Genomic DNA, 27,761 nt, shown 5'->3' on the forward strand with positions numbered 1-27,761 from the left:
TACATTGTGTTAAAATAAAATTGATGGGGTTTCTCATGGTTTGTCCATCCATTTAAACGAGACCAAGATTAGAAACATCTCTGATACTCAACAGCACCACAAACTGCCTCTAAAATGACCATAGTTTAATCGATCATTTTGAATAGGAAACTTTGTCAATGTTTCCGTTCTTCAGGGCAATTGAGTTTTGTGGCATTTTTTTGCACACACAGTAGCCTAGCTTACATCTTAGGCAACAGCAAAACATGTTTTATTACAAAAGTTAGTAAATCACACATGTGCATGAAGAAAAATAGGTCATTGTCATAATCTACTTTCACATTTTGGCTTTTTTGCAAACAGGCACTGACCGCAAAATCCAACCTGATCTGTTCTGCACACAGCTGTGACCAAAGTTTTATATGTACCATTAATGAGAGATAATTCATAAACTTCAGAGGAAAATGTTTATTACAAGAACAAATGGACAGAATTTTCAACAACAAACACTGTGAAATGTTGCAGTATTGCTATTTCATACATACAAACTCCACAATGTCAAGCAATCTGTACATTAAACCGTTTAAGTGAAAATAACATTAGCAAACAAGAAATTGTCGAATCATGAACATTCAGATTTTGCTGATTAGGGATAGAGAGAAGGAGAGAGACAGAGAGAGAGAGATTCATGAAATTTGCAAAGTAGTGCAGGACAAAGAGCAGATTAGCACTCTTTTGTATGAATGTCACCATATGTTTGTATGAAGTCACAGTTTACATAACTGGTGCATTTTAAACATCAATTGATCAAAATGCAAATGTCTTCAAATAAGCCAAAACCAATTAAAATGTAAAACAATTAGAACACATGTAAAAAACTGTTCATACAGTTAAAACTGATAACCAGCTACACATGTACCTCTAACAATACTGACACATTATAAATTACTTGTAGCAATTAGGGGTGTACGTGCATGTTACTGTTTCTCTGAATTTTGCAAAAATGTGTTTAGTTGGTCTGTTTCATACCAGTTTTTAAACTGGCAAAATTTCTAATGGATTATGTCTCTTTACAGTATACTGTTGAGAAACAAATCTTAAAATGCCTGATGTTTGTACATCACTGGACCCTACCTCATTTAGATTTTCCATAAACACTGACAGCTCATTTAACTTTACTTGGGACACAGTTGTCACTTAAGCACAAAATGAGATTTAATTTCATAAATAAATAAATTAGACCTACATCATTCCCCTCTTAACTCCAACTCTGTACATATTCTTATACCATATGTACACAATTACATGCACACACATTCTTTATTTATAGTCCATTTACTGTCAGTGCCCCATATAAAGTTGTTATCCACAAACGTTGCTTTTCTTTTTAACTGAAATTGTATTTTTTACTGAAACAACCATTGTAAACACATCAAAAACAAATGGCCACCAACTTCTCTTAATGGACAACAAGTCAACCTTTTCCACTTTCAAATATATTTTACAAAGCACAGGAGTACTGTAGCTGGGGTTTGGCCTCTCATACTCTTGGCAACTGTGCAAGAGCTTCACATGAGAATGCTAATATCCAGTTACAGTATCTATTATTCATGCACTGTTGCACACATTCCACAAATTCAGACACTCAAGTCAAAGTCATTCTTCATTCATCAAACTTCCCCTTATAATAGCATGGTTATTGAGTCTAATCAGCCCAAGAACACGCGTTCCAAAAACAAAACAGTGTCCCTTTTTACTGTTAATAAAACATATCTTTCTTTAGCCTCTAGATGTCACCACATATTGTGCTGTGTCTTTGAACTCCAACTGCTAAGTAGGTTATCTGGCTTCTTGTGCTTCAAAACAACTAATGGTATTCAGAGGCAATAAATTATATATCTTTATCAAGAATTGTACACCTACATCAAGTATAATTTTTAAAATTGGCAATGTTCTTTACTTATTTCCACATTCAAACTCAAACTCTCCAATTTCTATTATCATAAACAGTTAATGATGGCAATGTAGTGTTAACAAATAGATCTTAGTGATGTTGAGCAAACACATTCAAAAACTAACCTGTGAATACATTTTAAGGCAAAGGGAATTGTCAAGGCATTTCCAACACAGATATTGCATAGCTAAGGCAGCACAGAACTGATACAGGGATATTTACAATAAACTGTATATTCAATGCCTTTTTATATACACAATACCCACATGAATTAGTGAGTACATAAACATGGATTTACACATTCATTCTCCTAAGCCTTTGACATGTGTATACATATATAGCATGGTATTCCAGAGTACAGTTTGGTCAGAGGAGGAGCTTCCAACAATTCTGTTTCAGTGACAATGACACAAAGTAATACAAACTTCACTGCTCCTCAAATTGTTTTCATTTAATCCACGTAAGAATAGAAATAAAGTTAAAATGTTTTAATGCATTAAACAGAATCTTGAACACCTGTACGCATTTTAAAACAGATATCTAACTCAACTACATCAATTGTTGTGAAAAGGTGGCATCATATATTAATAACAATTAATAACAGCAGACCACTGTACAGAGATTGGTAGTGCATGTAGTGTTCATAATGTCGAAGGAATGATGGGGTACCTTTGTCTATGTTACCTATTAGTATTTTGTAAATGTGAGTATACTGAGTCCTATATGAAACACACAACTGTGGAGAGACTAAAAATATCACAGTCACCAGTTTTTAGACTATCAAGGCAAGCAGAGACGCTGTGGCAAACCACAAGAGGGAGCCAATCCATCTGACTAAAGATTTAGTGTTGACACTGCTTTTAGAGTTGCAGCTTCAAATCCCTGGCACTTCACCATGCCCCTCAGTGGAGCACATGGCAGCACATATGCTCTCTCTCCATCTCTCTGTATCAACCATGAAAATTTCACAAGTGTCATTGCAAAAAAACAACAACGTATTATTGGCAAAAGCATCCCCATGCACACATTAAAAGACAGTAAAAGTAATATTAAAGACCATTCCTTTGGTAATAAATAATTTGGCTTGAGTGCAACATAAAAGCAATTTGAACCCCTGCAGGTGTTCAGAGGAGAAACTAAGTGAAAAAGGAGTGTTAGACATGCAATGAAAACAGTCTGTAGCCCAATCTCAAGTCTTTTTTTACACAGTAGTCCAAGTTTGTTCATGACAGCAACCCCCTGTGTCATCTGCGCTACATCCAAGCTTCAGTGTCCAGGCTCCCTGACTGTCCAGGGTAGGAGCAGTCTTTGTTGCCCATAGCTGGGGAACATGGTTGAGGATGGATCATATCTGTGAAAGCCTGGTGCAGGCTCTTGCATGTGGCTGCACGACCAGTAGAGCGCGAGTTCTGAGGGGACAGCGGTGGGGTGTGGTTTGGGGAAAACGTGTCGTAAGTCTGCAGATCTCTGTAGCTGACCGGTGTGGGGATACGTGATGGGCTGTTTTCTGGCCTGTTGTCAGTGCGAGGCCTTACCCTGCCTCTCAGTTTGTGCTTAGAGATAGGGGCTACGCTGTCTGCCTTCTTTTGCCCTTTCTTAGTCTGCACCCCTTCTCCTTCGTTGTCCCCGTTGGCCAGGGATAAAGGTGGTGGGGGGGATTCAGAGCGTGATTCGCTCAGGCTGAAGCACATGGAAGAGGTTTCACTAGAAGAATCCTGGAAGGAGCAGTCCTCAGAGGGGGGAAGGGGTACAGGTGACGGACAAGCCTCTGGGGGCGGGAGCTCATCACTGCTGTCACCATTTTCTAGGTCAAAAGGGATGTTTGGCTGGTGATTCTCCAGAGGAACATCTCCTTCAGGTCCTGTGCCCCAGCCAAGCTGTCCTTGCTGACCTGTCAGCCCCCCTGTGGGAGGACAACCTGCTTGGTCTCCATTCATATTCCTACAGTGGAAAGCAGGTTGTGAGGGGACCTGATTCATCAATCCGTCTGTGTCTACGAGACCAGGCAGGGAAGATGGAGGTTCTCTCTCCTCAATGGAGCTAGAGATGGCTGGGAGCTTCTTGAGACCCTTTCCATGCTCCCCCCAGTGCTCAGGCGCTCCTTGACTAAAGTAGTGTGGTACTCCAAAGTTGTGCCCATGAAGTAAATTTAAGGGGTCCTCCAGTGGGAAGTGACGGGAATTAGTTCTTTTGGATTCCCTGAGGTCAGGCAGAGTTCCTATCTTTGAGCCCACATTCAGGGAGGAGGTGGAAGAGTTAGAGGAGGAATAGGCAGAGTCAGTGACATTTGGATCAGTGTGTGCTGGTACTAAATGTGTCCCAGCTCCTTGCAGGCTCACTCTTTCTGGGGCTCTACAAGACACTCCTCTGGTCTGTTGTGTATTGGCCAGAAACTCAGCTTCAAAGCTGCGATACAGGTCCAGTTCTTTCTGGGGGTCTAGTGTTGGCAACATCTGGAATCCAAGACCCAGTCCTTCTTCCTCTGGCTCCTGGCAATCCAGTCCAGACCGGGTTCTATGGTGGCCTCGCCCAGCCGAACGAGGGCCCTGTGAGGTCCGAGAGGAGCGGGCAGTATGATGGTGAGAGTTGCGGGGAGTTGAGTGAGGTGAACGTCGCCCTCCTGAGGTGACTGGTGGCAGAAGTCTGCCTTTTCCTATGGAGGGTGAGCGAGGTGCAGGGGGTCTGGGAGTAGTTGTAATTTTTTTGCTGGGGCTGCTGTTGTTGTTGTTCTGGACCCCTTTAATAGGCGAGTTAGAGCATGAGGACGATTGTCTTTTGGTGAACCCACCACCTATTCTGGGAGAGGATGGGGGCAACTGTTTGCTCCTAAGATCCTCTCGTCTGTCTAGAGGTGGGGGCTGAGGGTCTCTATAGCAGGAAGCAGGTCCTGGGCTGGCATCACTGGACCGAGTACGGCAGGTTAACTTACTCTGGCTGTGGGAACGTTGAACATTGAGCCTCCTCGGGCCCTCGTTTCCGAGAGAGCGGCCTCTCTCTGTACGGGATGTTCGCGATCCATCAGCGCATCCTTGTGGTGGGTTCGGTTTAAGTATAGGAGCGAGAGCAGCTCGTTCCCGAGATTGACTGCGAGCACGGGGCAGTGAGGGACGCAGGGATGGGGTCTGATTTCCAGCAACAGGTCTCTCTATCACATGCTTCCCTTCCTTGCGATTGACAAGCAGGACTACTTCATCACCAGAGCGTCGAGAGGCACCACCCTGAGAGTACCGTCCCGCTCCTCCTCCTCCTCCTCCTCCTCCTCCTCCTCCTCCTCCTCCTCCTCCTCCTCCTCCTCCTCCTCCCTTAGAGGAGGCTGTAGAGGAGTCACTGTCTCCAGACAGACGTCTTGTCACTGGAAACTTTGTCTCCTTATTCCTACAATGTAGAAAAGAGTAATTCATATTCATAATATTACCCCCAACGGTTTGTAGTTTTTCTCTTTGTCAATCAGACACTCCACTGTCATGCACCATCAGGTATTCTGGAAGACAATCTTGATCAATTCAATGATTACATTTAAATAAAGTATGTATTGTAGATTGGATATTTAAATACCCAGTAGAGGGTGTGTTTGTTTTGTCTATTAAGACTTACTCCCATGTATATAATTCTTTTTGTAAAAAAGTAATTTGGTCTTTATATTATCATGATAGGTTGTTCAAATATTTTTATTGTGACTGAAACTTTTAAAGCATCAGAAAACAGTGTAAAAACAGTTAAGTTGTTGTCTAAGAGAAAGAAAGAGTCCATACATTAAAAGATCCGTTAGTCAGTTAAGGAATGTCAGCATGCTGCCGTCTTGAGTTTTGAGGTTTGGTGGTAAGGATCCAATTTTGTTTTCATTTAGTTTAAAGGTCTTGCCTTTAATTTGTGTTTATTACACCAAACTTTTAAATGCCTTAGAAATTAGACTTGTATATTTTTAGGCATGCTAACTTGCCTGTATGGAGCCCACCTGTTGACCTACTTCCCCAGTTAGCTGTGAACAGTTGTCTAGGGATAGTTGTCAGATTAGTCTTTATCAAGTCTGGCGCACTTGAAACAGGATGACCCACCCACACAGGGTTAATTCCAATGAGCTGTTGCCTTGACGTCTGGTCTGAGCCATCGCTCAATACAGAAATGAACCATACATTGGCTAGAAGCCAAAGTAAACCACCATTCAGCTCCAATAGGTCTTAAACAATGGTGCCTTCACACGGACATATAGGGAAGGTATATGACCAACTAAACCTTTTACCAGCTTCGTGAATAACATTAGGAGATTTTATATATTTTATATCCCATAGAAAGAGCTACTTATAATGGCCTTAATATGCTACTTCTCTATCACTGATGTGCCGCTTCAGAAGCATATCAGAGAAAACTGATGTGTGGATTTATTTGGCACTGACTATATGCTAATTCAGACCATCTGTTTGCCATCCAAGAGCAAAAGCTCACACAGAATCACAAACTTTAGGCAGTCAATAGTCTAATTTACTGAATTAAAGTAGAAGAGAGAAGATTGGGGAAAAGAAGAGCTGAGAAAAATGTGTTTGGTATCCACCTTGTAGCCACTAGGAAGTGCTATAGGCTGGCTGCCTGAGATGGGTTTATCTGGCAATGTCACCTGAGATTAGACAAATCTGCTCTGGTCTAATCTGTGGTTTCCCGGCATGTGTGTTTGTTGTGTATATCCCCAGTTCTTTGTGTGCTTGTGTGTGAGTGTGTGTGTGTGTGTGTGTGTGTGTTCTGTCTGACGGGTCATCTGTAAGAAAAGCAAGCAACAACACACTGAGTGTGACCTGCCAGGTGGTAATACACTTATCCAAACACTTATCCACACACTTTAGTAGGCGCAAACACTCACCTGAGAGGATTAAAGTGGCGAGGTTCTGAGCGGTCTCGTGGCGGCCGTGGGAGTAGAGCGCGTGCTGGGCCGGAGTCGAGCTCGGTGGCAACAGACGGGTTCTGTGAGCGGCCGGGCCGTGTGGATGAAGAAGAGGCACATGGAGCAGAGGGGGGCTCCAAGGAGCGCCTGTCTGGAGGTTTGTATGGTGCGATGCCATCATTCCGCCAGTGTGGACCTGGGCTGGTGGAGCGGGAGGAGTGGGCGCTCGAGGACTTACTCTGAGCTCCCTGACCTTGGCCACTGGCTTTAGCCTGGTGGTAGCGGTGGGCTGTGGAGACAAATTGATAACAAGTGTTTAAGCCAGACCTTTAACCAACATTGTCAGACAGCCTGTTTGATCATGAAGGATAAGAGTCATTTAGAGGTCTAGAAATATATCATAGCTAACCACATCAATGTCATCAAGCTCTTAGATAGCAGCAGTAGATAACATATTGTATGCTTCCCTGAGCCAGAAATAGACAGACCCTCACTTGTGAAACTAGGCAACCAGCTAAATGCTCCCATGATCCCACTATTTAGGGAGAACATTTATAAAACACAAAAGGCATACTTCTGTAATCTCTTGATACTGCGTAATCTTCAACCTCTTGGTTATAAATGTAGCACCAATTATGATTTCAGCTAGTGTCAGCTGTCCAGGCCAGACGCTCGGCCCTTGACATCAACACTTCAGCAGCAGTTTGTGTATGGGCATGTATCACTGTGCTCTGTGCTGCTAATCAAAGTGAGTGAAACATTGAAGAGTTTGGCAAAAAAAATAAAAAATCTTTGAGTTGAAATTAGTTCCTACACCGATGTTTTGTGGGATCAGGTAACAGTAGACAATTACAGAGTAAGAGTGACTTCACATTTTCCATTACAAACTTCATCATTTTGAAAGCCTACATTCCCTAGCTAAAAATACTTTTATTCTGGTTTCAGTATGAAAAAAACTGATTTTTGCTGGGCGACATGACAATGTCAAATCAGTCAACAGCAAAAATCAATATGTCTAAAATGAGGGAAATTTCGAATTGGATGAATTAGAGTAATTTGTTTGTGTCTCCTTTGTTTGTGTCAACCTTGCTGACCTTCCAAGTGTCTGCTCCTAGTCTGAACACAGTACAGCAGATATGACTCATTTGTTTATGATCTTGAATGCATTATGAATTATGCAACAACAAGACGTAACAAGTAAGTAGTTTTATAAGGGGCTGATGGGGAACAGGAAGTGACCTCACCGAAAGCAGCACAGCGACATGGGTCATGCTTGTCCAAATAGTGCTCTAATGTGTCCCAGCCCCCTCCAACACGCACCATCACATGAGTACGAAGGACCTGAGGGATGAAAAGAGAAAACAAGGCTTCAATAGATGAACAGAAAATAACATGCACATTCATACACAAATAAAGTGGCAAAACCATTTGATATACTGCAATACCACACACACTGCCCAAGTCAGTAGATATGCAAATTCCACAAGTGAGACGGCTTAATGAAGGCTGGCCGGTCTTCAGTGTTACATAACATCTAGATGCGCCCCTGCCTGTGCCCCTGTATGTCCCTCCCCCACACCTCCTCTTTCTTTCAAATCACCCCCCAGCTGCTGCCATTATGAGGGCTGTTCATTGCCATGCCAACTCACAATTAAACAGAGTACCGTAGCATAAGAAAGAGCCAAAGTGCTGTGCTCTTTTTTTGGGCCTTTCTCTCTCATGCCTCTCAGCTGGCTTCCCCGTGATTTCAGAAGGGAGCAGGGTGAATTAGCATGGTAACAACTCACTCCTGCTGTCCTCAATGCTCTCTGAGATTTTAGTTACCAAAGAGCGGAGAAGAGAGGAGAGGGGGCCTGGATAGCCATCACAGAGGGGGGGTTGGTGGATATGTCACGTCTTACTCTCCTCTGCTCTTTGAAGCAAACATATCCACAAGATGAGACCGAAGAGCCTCATTTCCTGCAGGCAGAAGCTGTCTTTACTGAAGCAGCACAATTTGCCTGATGTGAGAGCCCCGTGGCTGCGTCCCCCTGCCTTGGGTTGTGTGAATAGGGTCTGCCAGCCACATGTTTTAAAGGTTGTACCCGTGTCTCAGACGGCAGACGAGGCAAAGCCATAGTGACACATCTGCATGGACTGGCACAGAGTTTATTTCCAGCAAATCACACATGGCACAGCGCCTCATGTCCGGGTCCCTGACTGTTGTCAGACACAGACGTGCATCAAAGTCTGACCCCACCTTCTCTCCAATACAATCCCTGCCAATCCATTACAAGTCTTTTCATCGGCCTTGTGCCCCTACTACATCAAATCCGTCAAAACAGCTGATCTGCTTATCTCTATCAGACCTGAGAGTATAAACTGCTTATCTCCTCTGCTCCGCCGGAATGTCAGTAACAGGTTTACTGTTTGTGTGATGCTGCGTGGGCTTCATGTGCCTGCAGTAAAAGGCTGCATGAATATTTTCATCCACACTGATGTGTAATTTCCACAATAAAAACACCAGAAAAGGTCAGTGAACAGAGACATCACTGATGAATGGTAAATTGATAGTTAATTAATCTTTAATTAATAGGTATTTAACTGTTAAAAGGTATGATTTATAATGTTTACTTATTATTAGTAATGTTAGAATTAATGTTATTTTATCAGTAGTTTAGTGCCATATACAATAATATGTTGAGAACTTCAGATAGATAGTTAGTACAGTGGTTAAAAATAGTTTTGCAAACCGTCTACAAAATGCAATCTATAAAAGAGATTATTTCATTATTTGAGCACTCATAATAGCTATATCTAAATAATGGTTATAGATGCTCTACAAAGTTTTTATTTACCATTACCAAGGTATTATTTTCATCAGATGAAACTTCATAATTGACATCCAAAAAATGTTTTTTGACAGTTTATAAATAATTTCTTTATCATTAACAAATAGTTATTATAATATATGAAATGTTTTGATGCGAAAAACAATAAACTGTTAAAACAACATAAATTAAAGCATAACTGATAATTAGTAAACATAATTACTTATCATTTTGTTGTTAGTTAAAGGTCCTATGAGAAACTGCTTTTTACATTACATTACATGTCATTTAGCTGACGCTTTTATCCAAAACAACTTACAATTGCTACACATGTCAGAGGCCACACGCCTCTGGAGCAACTATGGGTTAGGTGTCTTGCTCAGGGACACATTGGTTGATGTATCGTAGTGGGAATTGAACCCTAATCTCCCACACCAAAGGCATGTATCATATCCACCTCCATTACCAAACAGGCTTTAGTGGTCCCCTAACACTGTATCTAAAGTCTCTTTCCCAAAATTCAGCCTTGGTGCAGAATTACAGCAACTAGAGCCAGTCCCACAATGAGCTTTCCTTAGGACGCGCCATTTCTGTGTCTGTAGCTTTAAATGTTATTGGTTGGGGGCAAGGTGGAGGGGGGCCGTATTGCCTTCCTTGACCAACTGCATGCTTTGCTTGTTTTCAAACCACGGTGTTGTCACAACCCGATGTAAGTCGAGTGCAGATGCGCGTTGCGCATGCTTCACTTTGCCATATGGCTGTAACAACATGCAATATGAAAGCGAAATGGCAACACTCAGATCCACAAACCTGTGTTGCGGAGTGAGAAAGCAGAATCGCAACACACCCCTTCCAACTCCTGGAGTTATCCTTCCCGTCCAGATCCAATGCTATCACATTTTTTAATTACTATTAGTATTAGTCCTTTTAGTGCCTTATCCCCGTTTTGTCCGGTAAATTTAGCTAACTGTAAAGACGGCTAAAAGGGTTAGAGTTAGGCTAACCCCATCCCAACTGAAGACAGGGGTGTGCTAGCTAGCTGGCTAAATTACCATTAGATTAGTTATCTATCTATACAGTTAACGTTACTGATGAATTCATGGTAGCCCAGAGTTGTAAACCGTGGTCAAAACAATCATACTAAAAATAATTATGTTGAACAATATTGTAATCTTATGTTACCCACCAAGAATTAGCTAAAATTCTGTTCCAAGCATTAGCATTAGCTACTGGTTGTCAACCAGCATCTTTACAGTAGGCACCAAAGCACTTTTTCTCTTCGGTCCCCGGGTAGGCCAAATTCTCTGGGCGAGCAAAGCAGAGAAAGGGGAGGTAACCTTTCCCCTTATGACATCATAAGTGGAATATTAGAGAGACCTATAGAGATTTGAATAAATTCAAGTCTCTATTTATATCGTTAACTGTGGAGGAGGAGTAGCTGTCTTGATGGTAACAGCTACAGGGAATCCAAAAAAAACAAATATCTTTGTGTAACTGGAGTGGGATGATTTTTTGTGACTATAAAGAAAATGATCAAGGGTCTTAAAATGTTGTTTGACTACATATTCACTTGTTGAATTCTATACCACTTGTTGTCATAGCCAACAAGCTTATCATGCATTCCACATGCTGTACATAATTCTGCAACAGGAGTCTGCCGACGAGTCTTTTGAGACTAAATAGATGACATGGGACCATGTTCCACTTTAGGTCTATGGCTTAGCTGCCTAATTTCCCAACCACTGAAGGGGTATCACAGTCTTCAGTGCAGAGAGACCCAATCCCTGTTTCTGTGGCAACAGCGAACAGAGAGACTTCTTGTCATCATTGTGGGGGCGTGTTGAACCAATTTCTTCTTAAATCTGTCTGATGAGCTCAAAAATGAAGCTCATGGTTCATTTCAGCTGTTGTGCCCCACAACTGAAGGCATCTCCTCCCCTCTAGGGAGAGACCTCCCTAGGGACAAAGACGCCTTATTAACTCCCCCCTCTATTCATATGACCCGTTCACCCGTTAGCTTTCTCTGCTTCATGCCCTTGTTCAGCCCAAGATCCTCGTAGGACCTTTGATAGTTGAATAGGGGTGTGTTGACTCCCAAAGTAGCTGCCTGCTTCCTCCCCTCAGAAGAATAAGGGAAGTGTGTTGGCAACACTTGTAGCTACTCAGGCATATGTGTGATCCCTGTCATCTCCAGTGATGAATCAGGAGAGGGTAGCGACGGTGTTAGAGAGATAATCTGTCACAGTTAACACACTCAGACACACTCCCAGACACACACACACACTCTCTCTCTCTCTCTCTCTCTCTTCTCTGTAAACGGGCACATAAAATATGTCTATCCCATTTACTTTTAGTAGTAGTAGTTTGATAGCATCTTATCTCATCTTAAAATGTCTGTTCAAAACATTAGCTTCCATTATTCAAGAAGGGAGGAGAGATTACAGTTTCCATTTTTAATTTTGCTGAAGGGAGGACAAAACTTTCATTTTTTCCTCTCCCCAAATTTATACTTCAGTCTTCCCTCGCATGATTAATTTACATTAAATTAATCAAATTTAACAGCCGCTAATGATAGCTTTAGTGCACGTAATTGCTCATAATTGGGATTATGACATACAATAAAAATGCAGAGGAGTAAATTATTTCTCTGTTTCAGGACTTAACTTATCACAGACAATCCCTTTAGTCTACATCATAATAAAATACCTATTACATACTATTTGAAAAATGTTTTAACCATGAATCACTTTGTTTGCCATCAACTTGGATCTTGATAATTCCACTGCTAATATGTACATTTGTGGGTATTATAAATATTATTATTCCAGATTTTAGAAATTACACATCTTTATTCCAAAATGATTTGCTTCTTGATATATTTGTGGTGAAATCATTTATTAGGTGGAGGGTGTTGAATTTCTTTCTAAGTCAAGGACTCCAAAGAAAATATTAATTATGCTGGGGAGTTTCTTGATAAAAAAAAAAGGGAAATACAAAATTCAACTCACACCTATGGTTTTCTACACACCCTTACAGTTGGTCTTACTGAGTTCAGTACATATGACACCTTTGGTGAATGTACAAAAAATCTATTTCCCAGGAGTGTGTGTGCCTCACATAGTGTGTATCACATCTCCATGTCTGGAACAAGTGGTGCCACTAAGTGTGAAGAAATATTGACATTACAGACCTGTAATGTAAATGCAGACTATTTGGAATGCCATCCAACGAGTCTATTAATCTAGCTGGGGTACATTTTAGGTAAGTGAAACCAAATCGATCCCTGGTTTCCACCAGCCTTCCTGCCCATTCCTGTGAGGCCTGATTTGGTTTGGGTGGTAGCTTTTAAACTGAAACTGAGACAAGCAGTTCAGCAGAAACAGGCAACAGCCAAGATAAGGGCTCAGGAAATGACGTAAAGCTCTAATTGTGTCTCAGTGGTAAAAAGTATAGTCCTGGGAGTGGGACAGTCTGTAAACACTCATGTAGAGAGATGAATCACAATGCTGTTACATACAATGCAGGCTACAATTCTCTGGGTGGTTTATCTGTTGCTACATAAGCCTGCTCTCCTCGAAACAGCACATGATGCCATATGTCAACACCGTATGGATCCATGCAATTACTGCAGGCCTCACGGCCTTTTGTGCCAAAATAGCTTCTACATATCCATCTTAACATGTAGTGTAAAACTAACCTAAGGATAATTCAGGTTTACTACAACTTTGGTCTATGTCGTTGTAGTTTCATAGTACTTTCAATTGTAGTTATTTCTACTAGAAATCTGTCAACATCGCTACAATTTAGTCAGATAAACCCCTTTGTCTGGAGGTAAAATTAAAAGTGAGAACGCCATTAACCTAAATTTTGGGCAAGTGCTAAGTAACAATAATCTGGAGAAGAAGACAAATATGTACATGCACATTGCCATCTAGTTCTAATTAATTTTTTAATTCAACCTGAACATAACAAAAGTTTGACCAGAAGTGGTCTTCCTAAGGCGTCCCTGTAGAATAAAAGAAAATTTAGAGCAAAATAGCAGTGGGCAAGTCTTTTTTTGCTCAAAGTTAAACCACGAGGTCGATCTGTAAACTGTGATGGATGTTTATGTTTATCGACAGTAATAATTATACCAATCCTTTTCATTCCTGTCTTCTAAATAACTAGTGGGTTAGACTCATGGCGAATGAGTGACAGCAACAACTCCAAGCTGTCAACAAGGAGCCTTTAGAAACCTCCTGCGTATCTTCTGGCCTACGTACAACACAATCCCAGACCAATAACTACTCGCTCGGTCCAATCAAAAGTGCATAGACACCATCATTGTGAGAAGGCGGTGGAGATGGATTGGACACATCATGCAGAATAAAAAAACAGGAACACATCACAAGAACTGCCCTCCATTGGACACCTGAAGGAAGGCGTAAGAAGGTAAGACCCCGAAGAAACATGGCTTTGAACAGTGGTGAGAGAACTGAACGTCCTAAAGCAGACTTGGGGTACAATCCAAAAGTTTTCCCTAACAGACAGGGGTGACAATCCCTTGTTGCTGCCCTACAAAGGGCAGTAAGTACGTTTGCCATGTTGTCTTAATAATATTGCAGACATTTGTTCTGAATTATATATTATAGTTTGTGTATTTAAAGCCTTCATGCAGTTGATCAATACATCTTGAATGCAACGTTTTCACTTTTATTTTCCTGTCTACCTTAATCTATAAACATAAAACGTGGAAGACATGTGTCATGGTCACAGTGACAGGTAATCCTGTTAGTGGTGGCGAGGGCTCACCCTTATGAAGATCAATGCACTGGAGTCTCCCACTTTGTACTTCCCCTCCGACACCTTGATCATGGGAAACTGGGCTGGACAGGAACATCGGCCCAGAATCTCACGCACCTGAGGAGAACAAAACAAAAGCAGTTTAACATCCAAAGCGGATAAATATGACACACACATCTGTGAGGAACCTGACAGTGATCCCTTCCTGTTCTTGAGGTCAGTGCTCCCACATGTGATCCTGTTTAGTCACATATGTCTGTAGCCATGAGCAAAGCGCTGCTGTTCCTGAGTGGGATGTGTCAACAACACAATGAATCTGTTTTGTGGTGTGAGAAATGAGCAGTCTTGGCTGCATCAGAGTATGTGGGGTGTAGAGTGAGGATTGCTAGTGTGTCATCTTCCTGCCAACTTTTCTCTCCAAGCACCCACTGAGTGTAAGGGTGCCCTGCCCTGTTCTCTCACCACATTAAAAGCCCTGCCTCATTTCATCTCTACAGAACATTTTGGTAATTTAGCAACACCGCAAAGTGTCACAAAAGCACAAAAATACATATGTGACCATGCTAATGAATACTCTGTCTCTCTGTGCTGTAACATGACAATGTTTCTGGTTGTGACATCATAAACTGAGGAGAGAAAGAGCTCTGAATTCAGACTGGTGGTGATGATGTCAGCAGGCCTGTGCTGCCAGCTGGGTTTTGAATCAAGAGTCATAGCCAGTGCCCTTGCTGTGGTTGGGGGTGCTTATTAGGCAGAGACACAACTGCAGGGTGGAGCGAGATTTGCCCGTGTTGCACGGGACTGGGCTCACGAAGGATTGGACAACTTTGATGTTTTTCTTGGCGTCTCTTTCAGACAAAGGCGTATGCACACTTTTCAACCAGGAGGGAGAGAAAGTAAAGCAGCAAAGTGGACAAAGGAAAGCACAGGAAGAGAAGAGGAGTAACTACTCCTAGTTGTGTGTGTAGGGGCAGCCATTACCGATGGCAGGAGAGTGTTTTATTGATATTTAAAGGATCAAATGGAAAATGTCAGGTTGTGATCTCCCACAGTTTGGCTGTTTACAGCCGCTTGGCTTGCATGTGGTGTGTGTGTGTGTGTGTCTGTGTGTGTGTGTGTATCTGTGTGTGTGTGTGTGTGTGTGTGTGTGTGTGTGAGTGAGTGAGAGAGAGAGCAGGCTGGCCTATAACACCACGGCGTATTCGAAAGATTAAGGAGGAACCTAGTTATTTTCTTGAAACAGCACCCTTCTTTCTTTCCCATGCTGATCAAAGAGGGAGGAATCAGCACTAAGCCTTAGCACCTCACCTGCCACCCTGCTTGTTTTTTCTGTCTCATCTGCTTTGGTGTCTGTCAGCCTTTATTCTTAGCCCGTGCAGTCGCTGACCCGCCCTATATTTGTCTTTGCTGTCTTTGTTTTGCTTACATTTCTACATCTGCTTGCTCTCTCTCTCTCTTTTTCTATGCTCTGTCACTCCGTCTTTCATCCTGTCAGTAGGTGGACGAGCCCTGTTTGGAAAAAACCTTGCCATTGACTTAATGGAAAGGTTGCTATGGCAACAGTAACACACATAGCCTTACACTTCCCTTTTAACTGTACTTTTTTTCCTTCTTGCTATAGTAAAGCCTTTCTCTCCCTCCCAAAATCTCCCCCAGAGCAGTTAGGCTGAGGTCATATGTTTTCCTCCCCTCCAGAGGGAAGGTGACAGACTTGCACACTTTGTCTCATCCAAAACCCTGAGCACGATACACAGTTGAACCATGAAGGGTTCTTATAATAACCTAATCAATAGCAGCCCTGGCATTTCAAATATTTACTCTGTGGAGCTTTTGACACAAAATGTGTGCACTTCCCATGTCTTCACTTTGTCCACAATGGGTACATTCAGACACACTGAAACCAAAACACACACACACACACACACAAATACACCAAAATGAGAAAGAAGGGGAGGAGGCAGACAAGGTCATGCAAGTAAACATGCAGAATTGGAGCTGGAACATCACAAAAAAGTGAAGGATGAATTATGGATTGGTCACAGGAGAGACGCATTCAGCAAGAGCTGCAGATGTTTGAGAAGGAAAAGAAAAGAAAGGCAACTAAACAATTCACAGCATGCCCCTATCCTGAGCATCTACTGTATCTATCTTAACGTAGGAATTCAAGAGATGTTTTGAGCAGAGAAAGAAACACTTTCATTCTCAGGAGTGTGCCGTGACATTCCCTTTGGACTGAGCAGCTGGGTTAGTCTCCAAGCAGTTTAATATAAAGAACATATACAGTACTTGTTGCTAATACTAATGATCCCACTGCTCAGATCACGTCATATCTGCTCAGTGCGAGTCAAAAATCCGTTCATTCCTTTCCTTCCTGACTTGCAAACATCTGAAGAGCCATTCATGGAAGAGACTAAGGGGCTGAGCAAACCCTTGGGATGAAGAGAGGAAATGGGAGATGTTTAGGTTTTACCATTTCCTTTTCAGATTTGAAATATGGACTAACATTCTAAGACAGTTAACAAAATGGTATCATAACAAAGGAATGTCCAAGATTGCCAATATTGTTCCACTCTAATAAGTCAATTTGCTGTTGTCAAATTAAATTGTCAATTTAAAGGTTTTTATCCGAATATACAAAATATAGTTCTGGTTTTAGATTTCTGGTTTTGTGGGTCAGAATGTACTCAAAGAAGCCGCACATCCATCTGAATATTACTCTGTTCTCTCCTCATGAGTCAACAAACAATGTAGAGTACAACCACACAGTAATCAAACATAGGTGTGCTGGCTGGCCTGCTGTAACTAGCTTCTTTCTATGATTGCTATGCAAAAAAGGATAGTCATTGGCAATATCTAACAATAAAAACATTGCAACACACCCCATAGGAATTTATATGAGGCAGTTGATAGGATTTTACTTCTGTGAGTCAATGTAGATTGGAGGGTTTACGACAGAAAACATTTTTCAAAAGGTAAAGGAAATTGGGAGGATTATTAGATGGTATAATTTTTACAGTGCTTTCAAGGTGAATTCAAAAAAACTCTCTGCTCTTAGCTTATCATGTTACCTTGAGGATCTCCTGTCATGACTGGAAACTTCCCAACATAAAGCCATCTCACGATCAGATAAGCACATAGAGACAAGAAAACGCTGCGGGCGCCTGCTTTGGTGGAGGGAAAGTTTTTGGAACTTGAGGGCTTCACCACCCAGTAAGCATTCCAAAAGACTGTGAACGCACACTGAGACAGCTACATATCAGACTCCATGCTCCTATTAAACCACTGTCCTGACAGCCTGCATAAACGATTCTTCTGTGAAATCATTCAATATCTCATAACATCTCTCTTATTAAAGTGTGTGTGTGTGTGTGTTTGTGTGTGTGTGTGTGTGTGTGTGTGTGTGTGTGTGTGTGTGATTTATGCTAATGATGTTGGAGCATTAGCCTGGGAGGCCAATATTTAGAGACTATTAGCATGCTGATCCAACAGGCCAGACCAGCAGAGATGAGACAGAAAAACCGAATAGGATAAATGCCTCGGGATCAGTTAATGTCAGTAACTTTCCACAGGGCAACAGGTAGAATAATATAACAAAGAATGCGTTGCCTGAAATATCCTCACTTTCTTCCTGGCTCAGAGTCATATGAGAAGATCAATACCACTTTTACATCTGTCCATTAAATATAAGGAAAGTCAGCAGTCGGTTAGCTTAGCTTAGCGCAAAGACTGGAAACAGAGGAGGCAGAAGAAATCCAAAACAGCAGCATATTTACTGTGTAAACACAAGAATGCAAATAAGCATATCATGCAAAATGTCAAACTATTCCTTAGAAATACGGTAATACCATGCCTTTGTATATTTTGATAACCTGTGTTGTGTGTCTGGCTGAAAAATCTAATCATACTGGCTCCAGGAAAGACCTCATCCACCGCATCAAGGAAACCATTCTCTGAAAATCAATACCTGTCTTTTTGCCACATGAAAAACTGCACATTGGGGTGCTGGGAGAATATATAAATCTAATGGACATGACATGCTGCAAGGCAGATAACTCTATTGTTCATCTGCTTCAGTCAGACAGCAGTTTAATTACCCAGCACAGGAAGTCAAATATTAGACCAGTCATTTTTTGGCTTGGTTTTTGAATAATAATTGTTGGGCATTCAATGTATTTATTAAGCAGGGCAGCTAAAGACAGCAAAGGGGGAGAAAGACCTGCAGCAAAGGGCCACAAGTCAAAATCAAACCCGCAGCCAACATAGTAAGGAAAGAGTCTGTGCACATGGGGCGCACGCCCAACCAGGCAATCCATCCAGTCTCAACAACACTCAGCACTTTTTCATTGTGACAGCCGAAGTTAGAGGGATTGATGTTCTCATCCTGACAGCCTCCACCTGAGACCAGCAAGAGAAGGTGCAGAAAATAACCAGCCTACTCACACAGACAGAAGCCTATTAAGTTAAACATCCAAATAAATGAAAATCATTTAAACGATCAGGGAATAGCACGAAAAAGCAATAACCACATAAAGCGGGCAATATGCAAAGTGCAGAGTCAGCTGTTTCCACATGCACCCTGCAGCATGGAAAATAGTACGGAGGAGGGCAATCTGATCCGTACTGTTACTGTGCAAAGTATATAGGGTTAAAAAAACGTGCAAATACTAAACCCCTAAAAACATGAGTGCCTGTGACGCAGTAGGGAGAAACACTGAAGGGTGCCACGCTCTCTCAGCAACGTGTACGAGTGTGACCCAATGCAAAGCATGATGACCTACTTTTCTCTATCACTCTAGCTCCCCTCTTTACTGTAACTCTCCCTCCCAGAGTTACATCCATTCCAGTCAGGTTTAACAGAGTGTACAGTGAAGTCACTCTAGGCACACTATCTGTTGTCTACTCCCCCTTTTTATTCCCTGAATACATGAATTGGACCATAAGGTTAATGGAGTAGACTTTCCATATAGGCATAATACGCACATACTCTCTTTGTTACCCCTTCCCCATTTGCTTGGCTGGTGTCTCCATCTAAAGAGGTTGACTGAGACATCAGCCTTTGATTGCCTCGCTGTCAACAGTCTATTCACATTTCCCTCTTCAATGCCACTAATAAGACATACTGTTCTGCTCTTTGCTTTAAAAGAGACTTGTGGTTGGGGGATGGGAATGAGGGCTCACACATATATGACTAAACAAGGGCTGAATGTTGAAGCCGAGGGCCAGAAGAGACATGAACCAGTTTATATGACTGAGCAAGAAGAAGGATGAAAGATGTGACTGAAGGAAGGCTGTGAAGCTCCAATGGCCTGTTGTTTTGAGTGCATTATGGGGTCGGGAAGTGTAAATTTAAATGATCACATGTATGTCACTTTGCATAGCTCTGTATGTGCCCAGGGCCTAATTGCAAGACCTAGAAAAATATACAAAAAGGTCATTTTTTGTGGAAAACTAATTCTTTGCATTATGCTGCTTGCAGCGTATAGTAAAAATACAGATCGAATCAAAGTCATAATCCCTATGTAGGGAATCAGATTGCTGTTGGAATGCTGTCTGTACCACTATTGCTAAACCAAGATCTCCAGGAGTGGCGTACAATAAACATTTGTTACTGACTCAATCTAAGGTTGAGGAAATGAGACGCCAGTCTTCCTCAACTTTACCGTGGAAAACTGTCCCGCAGTGATATGAGTAATAGTAACACTCACAGCGGCAGATCCGTGAGAGAGACAGTGGTGGTGACTGTTTGCATGTTTACATAAGGACGCCTTGTAGACAACCGCTTTCTTAAGATTAAATACCCAACAGGTGGTTGTTTTAACACATCAACTGTTTGCATTAAGAGTCACAAGTATATTATTCACATATTTTAGTTTAGTTTAACATATAGTATAGTATAGTGTATATATATGTGTATATTTATATGTATGGGGACACATTTTTACTGTGATTATTGAATAACCAGATGTCCTTAAAGTGACTTGTACTTACTACACAATAATGACCTGTAATCCTATTATCTCTACACGTGTATTGTCTTGTTGAACTCAACAACAAGATTAGTTTGATCATCCAACTACCACACAACGTATAGAAGAGTATACAGTTGCCAAATGTACAAATCTCATTGAGACGCTAAGAGCTGCACAAGAGAGTACAGAGGAATGTAAAGTTGGTCTTGGTATGCGATTCGGAATGCATGAATAGGATCCTGTATAAAATACTTGGTGAACATGCAAACACTGCACAGCTCACATTGTCAGTTTGAGATTTAATTGGATTAAGGCATCGTGGTGGCAGAGACATGTAATGGCATCGTCCTGGATTCACACACCAACAGTGATTAGAGGTAGTTGTAGAGTTTTTTGTAAAGAAAACAAGATAACTAAAAGGAAACTGAACATTTGTAGCATTTCAGTTTGCACAAGCATCTGATGCTGCCGTGCACATCTCTGTGGGAGTTAATGGCCTGGTAATAAATTGATGACATTTAATCAGAATGTTATTGCATCTGAATAGAGAGGCATCTCATGAAAAGATTGATCCATTATTTATTTGAAAAAATCTGATTAAAAATTAAGTTAGCATGAATATAATAATCACGCATCATCTCGCATCCGTGTAATAATAATGAAAACAAATGCGGAAAGCCGTCCCGTAAAATACAATCTGTGTTGGATGATGCAGGGTGTCGTGACTTGACTGAGTGCAGAGGGACACACTGTCTGGTGTCACAGCTGTGGACGGTGAAACTACCAATGAAGATATGCACTTAAACTTTCCTCGTCTTCGTCCCTGTCAGATACTCATGTCCACTAGTGATGAGGTTTCCACTAATGGCACACTAATCTGTTGTAAGACCGAAATACAAAGACAAGTGTTCTGCAGGATAAACTTGTGACTGATGTTATGGAGGACAGAGAGGCTAAAGTCTTGCTGCGAGAACTGCTGGGGTAGCCTATGGATCAAACTTGATTGTTTCCCGGGTAAAACAAAACTGGCACAGCCCGTGACATTATAAGAAATCAAGTGGGAATATGTCTGGGCCTCAAAATTAGAAATGGATGACAAACAGCTGAATCCATTAGACAGGATGTGTACACCTACCATTCATAACACTGCTCTATTTTAATATTGCGGCCTCTCATCTTAGCGCCACTGTGGTTTCTCTGTTAAAGAGCCTCATGTTGCTGATGTGGGCTGTTCTGTGCAGCTTGCATGCAAGCAGTTTTCTAAGGTTGACAGGGAGGGTGGAACAGATTGTATCCAACAGACACTATGATTGAGAATGCCACTTCCCAAATCAGTCAAGTCAAAAGCATCTGACGGTCACTGTCCGACTGCTGAGGGTTGGGTCCGTGCAAATGACAGAAAAGGAAAGACAGACATAGCTTTCCTGGGATCTTTTTGTCCGGATAATGCAGTCGGCTTATTTAATCCTCACTACTCAGTCATATCAGTGAAGGAGTATGGACTCAGACAGTCTGGATATGAACAGCGCACATCCTCAGCCACATGTTCTCCTATTTCTGTCTGTGGAGGTCACATTGGAGCCGCTCTGCTCTGCTGCCTGACCAGCATGAGTGTGACTGTCTCCCCTCCTCCCTCTCTGCTGCCCCTAACATCTTTGGTGCCAAAGACGGACATTGTTCTCTTCATCAACATGAAAATATCAACATCTCCCCCACTCACAACGCGAACGCTGGTCTTTCTTCTGTCTGCTCATTAGCTCTGCCCTAACAAGACATTTAGCTGGTGTCAGCCAGGCCCTGGCAAAGGTCAGCCAGTTCGACAGGACAAACGACAAGCATGGATGGTTTGGACTCCACAGGAGAAGGAATGTATTCAAACCAAACTGTGAAAAGGGACATTTATAGATGTGTAGGTAAAGGAGCTGCAGAAGTGGAATAATTAAGACTCTTTCTCAATTGATTATTCTTAATGTCAGGCTAAATGACCAAGGCTGAGGATGATTACTAACACTGTAGAGGCAGATCTGACAACAAGAACGCATGAAAAAAAGAGTTGACTTTTGCCCTTAAGAGACCAGTTGGGTCAGTGTGCTTATGACACCCAAATCCTTGTTTTATCTGAAAGGTCACAGGTCAACTCATTTCTAGTGCATTCTTGTTGTCAGCTCTGCTTCTGTTGGTAATTATCTTCAGCCTCTGTCATTTAGCTTGTCCATCATAGCACTGACATGATATTTTCAGAGGGTGCTCCACTTTTGACCCTTTTCTGAGTTTTATGGGAGAGATCGGCCTTCTATGAGCTGCTTCATGCTGTTTAACACTACACAAAACACACTGGATAAGATTCCCTTCTGACTAAGGCCAGAGGGTAAGAAGCCTGTGGGAGACTGTGTTTATACTGTATTTCACACATTGATATGTGTAGTCATTAACTTGGGTGAAAATTGAGCTGTAAGATCTATGATGACTTGTGTGAATCATCATGCAGTTCTGACACAGAAGTTAAATCAGGGTACTAATTGGGGTACAGACGCTTGTGTTTACATCGTTTCAACTCACCAACTCATCCAAATTGCGCATGTCACATAAAACCCTCTTTTGCGGCCAGACGAACGGCTCTGGATCAGGTTCATCTTCATCCTCCACAGTCTGACTGCTCTCCTTCCGACTGAAGCACCTGCTGGGCGGGCTCTGCTCAACTGGCTCCCCTGCATCAATCCGCAGGCTCTCCTGGTCCCGGATCTCCTCCTCGATCTCTTCCTCCAGCTGGATCAACATGGGGGCCAACATGCCAAACTTGGACCCGCGTCGTGCCACCTCAAGGAGACACAGAACAAAATTCTTCTCGTTGCATCTCTCCACCAAGTCATTTGTCTCAAACATGAGGACGTCCTTGATCCAGAGCTCCTGCCTGCACCAGCTGATGAAATTGGACACATTGTCCCGCGCCACAAACGAGCCAGGGACAACACTGCGTGACTGAAAGACCACATCTTTAGATGGCACCTTCATGGAGTTTGCAACCTCCGGGTACTCCAGCTGGAAGTCCTGCGCGGCGCGGTTCACGTTGTTGGCGTGCCGACAGAGGGCACAGCCCGTCCCCAGCCCCTCCATAAAGGTGTCCGCAGTGATCTCCAAATCGTACAGCGTGTTCAGCCATTCAGCCAGATCCTCCTTCATGGCATACAGGTATTCTTCGCTGGATTTAAAAGGCCGGATACTCTTGGAGGCGGACGACTGGATGTTGCTCTGATCAGCCATGTTGTCGAATTATGTATTGTAGCCTATTAATAAAGTCTATTTGATAATTCCAAATTGTCTCATTGCACAACTGCACTCCAAAGCGTCATCCGCAAAATAACCGAGTTGGCGCACCCATTCCGGATAGCATATCTGGTTTCTTATGGAAGCTCCTTGAAACCAGGCTTTGTGTTGTCAGAGACATATCGGGATGCGGACTGGTCGTGGCGCATGGATGCGTTTTCCGGATGTCTCTGCGAAACCCGTTTCCTTTAAAGAGCGCATCGCCGGGTCCCGGAGTGAGAAGGAGAGTGGAGCAGTCCGGGACGCCGATACACACCCATGCGACGATCCGTTAATCCACCAGGTGGGCGGTGGGTCCTCTCACCCACAAAAATCCACGTGTCACCATGTCTGTGTGGCGGTCAGTCAGCTCCTCAGCGATGTAATCACGACCACAGAGCAGCACTGAGTCCACAGCTCATCTTCCCTGCCAATAGTCCCGCCTCTTACACTGAATATGTTGACCTGCTGTAGCTTAGACCAGCAAAGCGACTCGGTGGCACATCCCATTATGAGGGATCAAGGCTCGGCAGAGGAGGAAAACTTAACCCCATGTTCACCAAATCAGCATGCACTCTTTAAAACTGTGACAAGAGCACGTTGTATAATGCTGGATTAATAATGCATCATATTTTATCTGTTGATCATATGTCTGAATCTGCAAACTAACTATTAATAGTTGTCGAACAAGCAGAGAAGAGTATAAAGTAGCCTACTGTAAAGTGCAAAGCTGTCAGGGATACTTATTCAACGCTGTATTCTCTCATTCATGAGTTCATGACGGTCTTGCATTGGTTGCACTGACTGTTTAAGCTGTTGTACTCTGTAAGAACATAAGTAATATGTTTTTTTTAATGATTTTCCTTTGGATTAACACATGCTTCATAATGAAGTCTCTGTGTGGTCTCTTTACAAATAGCCTAAAGTGATAAAAGACCATTAGAGCTTGTGTCTCAGCATCACGAGACACCAACTCTGCTTAGAGCAAGGGTTTGTCCTTCCAACTGCCTCATCTTACCCAACAATTAATGCACATGTTAGTAAAGCTTTAAAAACCTCATCTTAATCTCTTTTAGGTTTTGGAATAATGTGTGATAGTTTAACGGAGGTACTGCACAAGACGTCCCACCTGGGGAGGAAAGGCACATCAGCAAACCCTGAAACAGCAGAGATTGGGGATTATGAGAGCTATCCAGTCAACAGTGATACACAGTCTAGTCAAGCTGGCTGTTAGCAGAGCACAAGACTGAGTAGCAAATTCAAGAGCACATGATTTTCTGTGTGCATGATAGAAAATGTGTGTCTGTCACATACGGTACAAGATAACAGGGCTTCTGTTAGTGCTACTTTGGTGTTACGTTAACTCAGGAGACATGTAGGAGTTCTCTCCTTCTGTATCATCTAAAAAACACCCAAGGAGATGAGAATGCAACACCAGACATGCTGTGATACGGCCGAGGACTAATGGGTTCACAGCTAAACGTGCAGGTTCGAAACCCAGTCCAAACATCGGTGCAATAAACCAGTTTTTCAGGTTTTTCGGGGTGTGTTAACATTTTGAACAACATAAACATGCTTGGGAGTTTAAAGACACTGTCTGTAATTTAACTCTAAACAAAAGAACTGAATCAGAAGGTGTTTTTTAATACAAATTCAAATGTTTTCATGTTACAATAAACTATGTCAATTATCCATATGAACACTTATTCTGAGTCATTGGGACACACGGGAACCCTTATTTTTTATATATAACCTCAACTCTTACATTTTATGTAAATGTACCTGAAATATGTATGTTCAAAAACTTCCGACTGGGACTTTAAAAGTAATTTCCACCATCTAATGTCCCCTTTAACAATCTTTTGGAGCGGCTCATGTACTGTACTAATGTGTGTGATTGTTTGAATTTAAGCAAAGCCCACTGCCAATAAGGAGAGCTTGTTTTCATTTAAAAAGAGGGATGTGTCTGTTTAAGAAAGAGAGAGAGAGAGAGAAAGAAAGAAAGGAAAGGGAGGGGCGGAAGAGAGATAGAGAGAGGAAAAGACAGGGGGAGAGAGAGAGAGAGAGAAGGAGGGAGAAGGTGGGGGTAGATGAGATCATTTTCTGGGCCTGGATGAATCAGCTTTTCTGTCAGGAAAGAGAGAGAGGGAGAGAGAATTCAGCACTCTATTAATCCATGTGAACAACTGGCCACAGCAAATGAGAACCACTTTAAGATGTCAGCTGTGACAAGGTTTCCCCCCCCCGTAGGTTCCTTTCAACAGTGGGTTGACAACAACATATTGCTTGTAACTCAGTTACTCAACCAACGTGGTCGGCTTTTTAACTATGTTGAGTTTATTCATCACTATGGCATTCCTGTCCCTCTGAAGGATTTCTCTATTGGTTTTGATGCAATACCGCCAGCTGTTATCACTCTTTAAAGGTTTGAATGGGGTTGATGTTCACCCTTCAATGTTAAATGTGAAAGAAACAATTGTAGGAAAACAATTGATGTTTCACTACAGGCCAAAATCAAGAATAAGGCAACTCGTCAACTCTTTCGACACAACGTTAGGAGTACACCTGCTGCTTTATCGTACTGGTCTTCAGATATTGCCGTGAGAACAGTGGACTTTGATTAAAAAGTTGAATAGAGAGGGGAAAACATGTAAAGAAGTGCATAAAATGATAGGCTGCTCAGCCAAAATGATTTCAAATATCTTGAAATGGCATCCAAAACCTGAACGCTGTGGGGAAAAACGGTCAACTACCATTCGAATGGATTGAAGAATAGCAAAAATGGCCAACCAATGATCAGCCCCAGGAAAATCCAAGAAGACCTAAAGTTACCAGTGAGTACTGTTCCGATCAGAAGAAGGCTATGTGAAGCAAAGCTATCAGCTAGACGCCCCCGCAAAGTCCCATTACTGAAAAAAAGACTGTACGGAATAAGTTGAATTGGTTCCAGATGAACAAGATTGATGTTATGGAGAGGCCTGCCCGATCCCCGGACCTCAACCCCTAAGAACACTAGTGGGGTCAATATGCTGTTTCTGAGGCAAAAGGAATTTTGGAATGTAGTTTAATCGTCCTGGGCTGGAACACCTGTTCACAGGTTGGCTCCAAGCAACACAGATGTGAAGCAATTCTCAGAAATGACGGCTTTGCAACTAAATATTAGTTCAGTGATTCAAAGGAAAGCGAACCATTGAGACATTTTTCAGTTTATACAGTAAATGTTTGAGTTTGTAAAGAAAAATGCAAAAACTATTTTTTGTAACAGTCTTCGATTCCTTTTTCTTCACTTTCTGTAAAGGTAGAGCACAGACTGGATCAGTGTGGTCCGGTTTTGATTTGGAATTGAATGTGCAGTGTTCACAATGCATTGATATTATGGAATTGAAAGCTATTCTGAGGTTTTTGAGCATTATTCACTTTTTAATTCAGTTATGCTGAACACAACTGTAGGTGTATAAAGAGTTTTCATAGTTTTAATAGCCATGTGCTTGCCATGTGTTAAAAATAAAATATGCCAAAGATTGACATCTGTGATTAATAACGCTTAAACTTGATTGCCTTATAAGGAATAGTGCTCAATTTTAAAGAAAAAAAGAAAGAAGACCGTGACTGAAGTTAAAATGGGAAAATTAAGAAGAAAATAGCAATAAGTCATGGAAAGCAGAAAATAAGTTACTGCCAATTTGTAAAGACTGTTTGACTTAAATCTGAAGGGTAAATTAAAGTTATTTATAAAAAAAAAAAAAAAAAAGACTTCTAAAAGACTAAGAAGTCCTGAATGGTACTGCAGGTCTATCCCTTCAGTGTGTGTGTGACCGAAACCAGGCCCAGCCAATGTGTCAGAACGGTAGCACCAAAGTCTCTGTTCTAACTGCACCACCTTTTGGTAAGAAAACAGCAGCAGCCACTAAGACATGCTGATTTGCTCCATCTATAGACAAGAAATTTACAATAAAAAATGTGTGCATTACTTGGGTCTATAAGTGCCAGAGAGCCAATACACTCCAATGAATACCCTTTAGTGCTCTTAAGATTTAACACAGAAATTGTTTCTCAGGTTCATCAACCAGGCCCAGTGCATGATGGGGGTT

The 27,761-nt window shown here is 42.0% G+C and overlaps 1 protein-coding gene across 4 annotated transcripts; it reads right to left on the reverse strand.

The window, feature by feature from the left end:
• Positions 1–429: 429 nt before the first annotated feature.
• On the reverse strand, positions 430–24,165 carry gas2l1 (growth arrest-specific 2 like 1). 4 transcript variants are annotated; one of them, XM_034872950.1, is made up of 6 exons: positions 22,927–23,628; positions 14,408–14,515; positions 8,051–8,147; positions 6,786–7,095; positions 5,235–5,308; positions 430–5,192 (listed from the first exon to the last, which is right to left on the reverse strand). In XM_034872950.1, exons 1-6 carry the CDS (start codon positions 23,626–23,628, stop codon positions 3,187–3,189), a joined length of 3,297 nt encoding a protein of 1,098 aa, XP_034728841.1. In that variant the 3' UTR covers positions 430–3,186. The 4 variants fall into 4 exon arrangements, with proteins under 4 accessions (XP_034728841.1, XP_034728842.1, XP_034728840.1 ...); XM_034872951.1 differs by having other exon boundaries at positions 430–5,167; positions 5,213–5,308; XM_034872949.1 differs by having other exon boundaries at positions 430–5,167; positions 5,210–5,308.
• Positions 24,166–27,761: the final 3,596 nt, after the last annotated feature.

The sequence above is a fragment of the Etheostoma cragini genome, chromosome 5, assembly GCF_013103735.1.
Source record: "Etheostoma cragini isolate CJK2018 chromosome 5, CSU_Ecrag_1.0, whole genome shotgun sequence".
NCBI classification, from domain to species: Eukaryota; Metazoa; Chordata; class Actinopteri; order Perciformes; family Percidae; genus Etheostoma; species Etheostoma cragini.

Excerpts from the sequence above, each read along its gene's own strand:
- gas2l1 (XM_034872948.1), bottom strand. The coding sequence starts at position 23,628 with ATGGCTGATCAGAGCAACATCCAGTCGTCCGCCTCCAAGAGTATCCGG. Across the intron at positions 14,516-22,926 it reads TGCGCAATTTGGATGAGTTG|GTGCGTGAGATTCTGGGCCG; the intron begins GTGAGTTGAAAC and ends TGTTCTCCTCAG. Across the intron at positions 7,096-8,050 it reads ATGTCGCTGTGCTGCTTTCG|CCCACCGCTACCACCAGGCT; the intron begins GTGAGGTCACTT and ends TTGTCTCCACAG.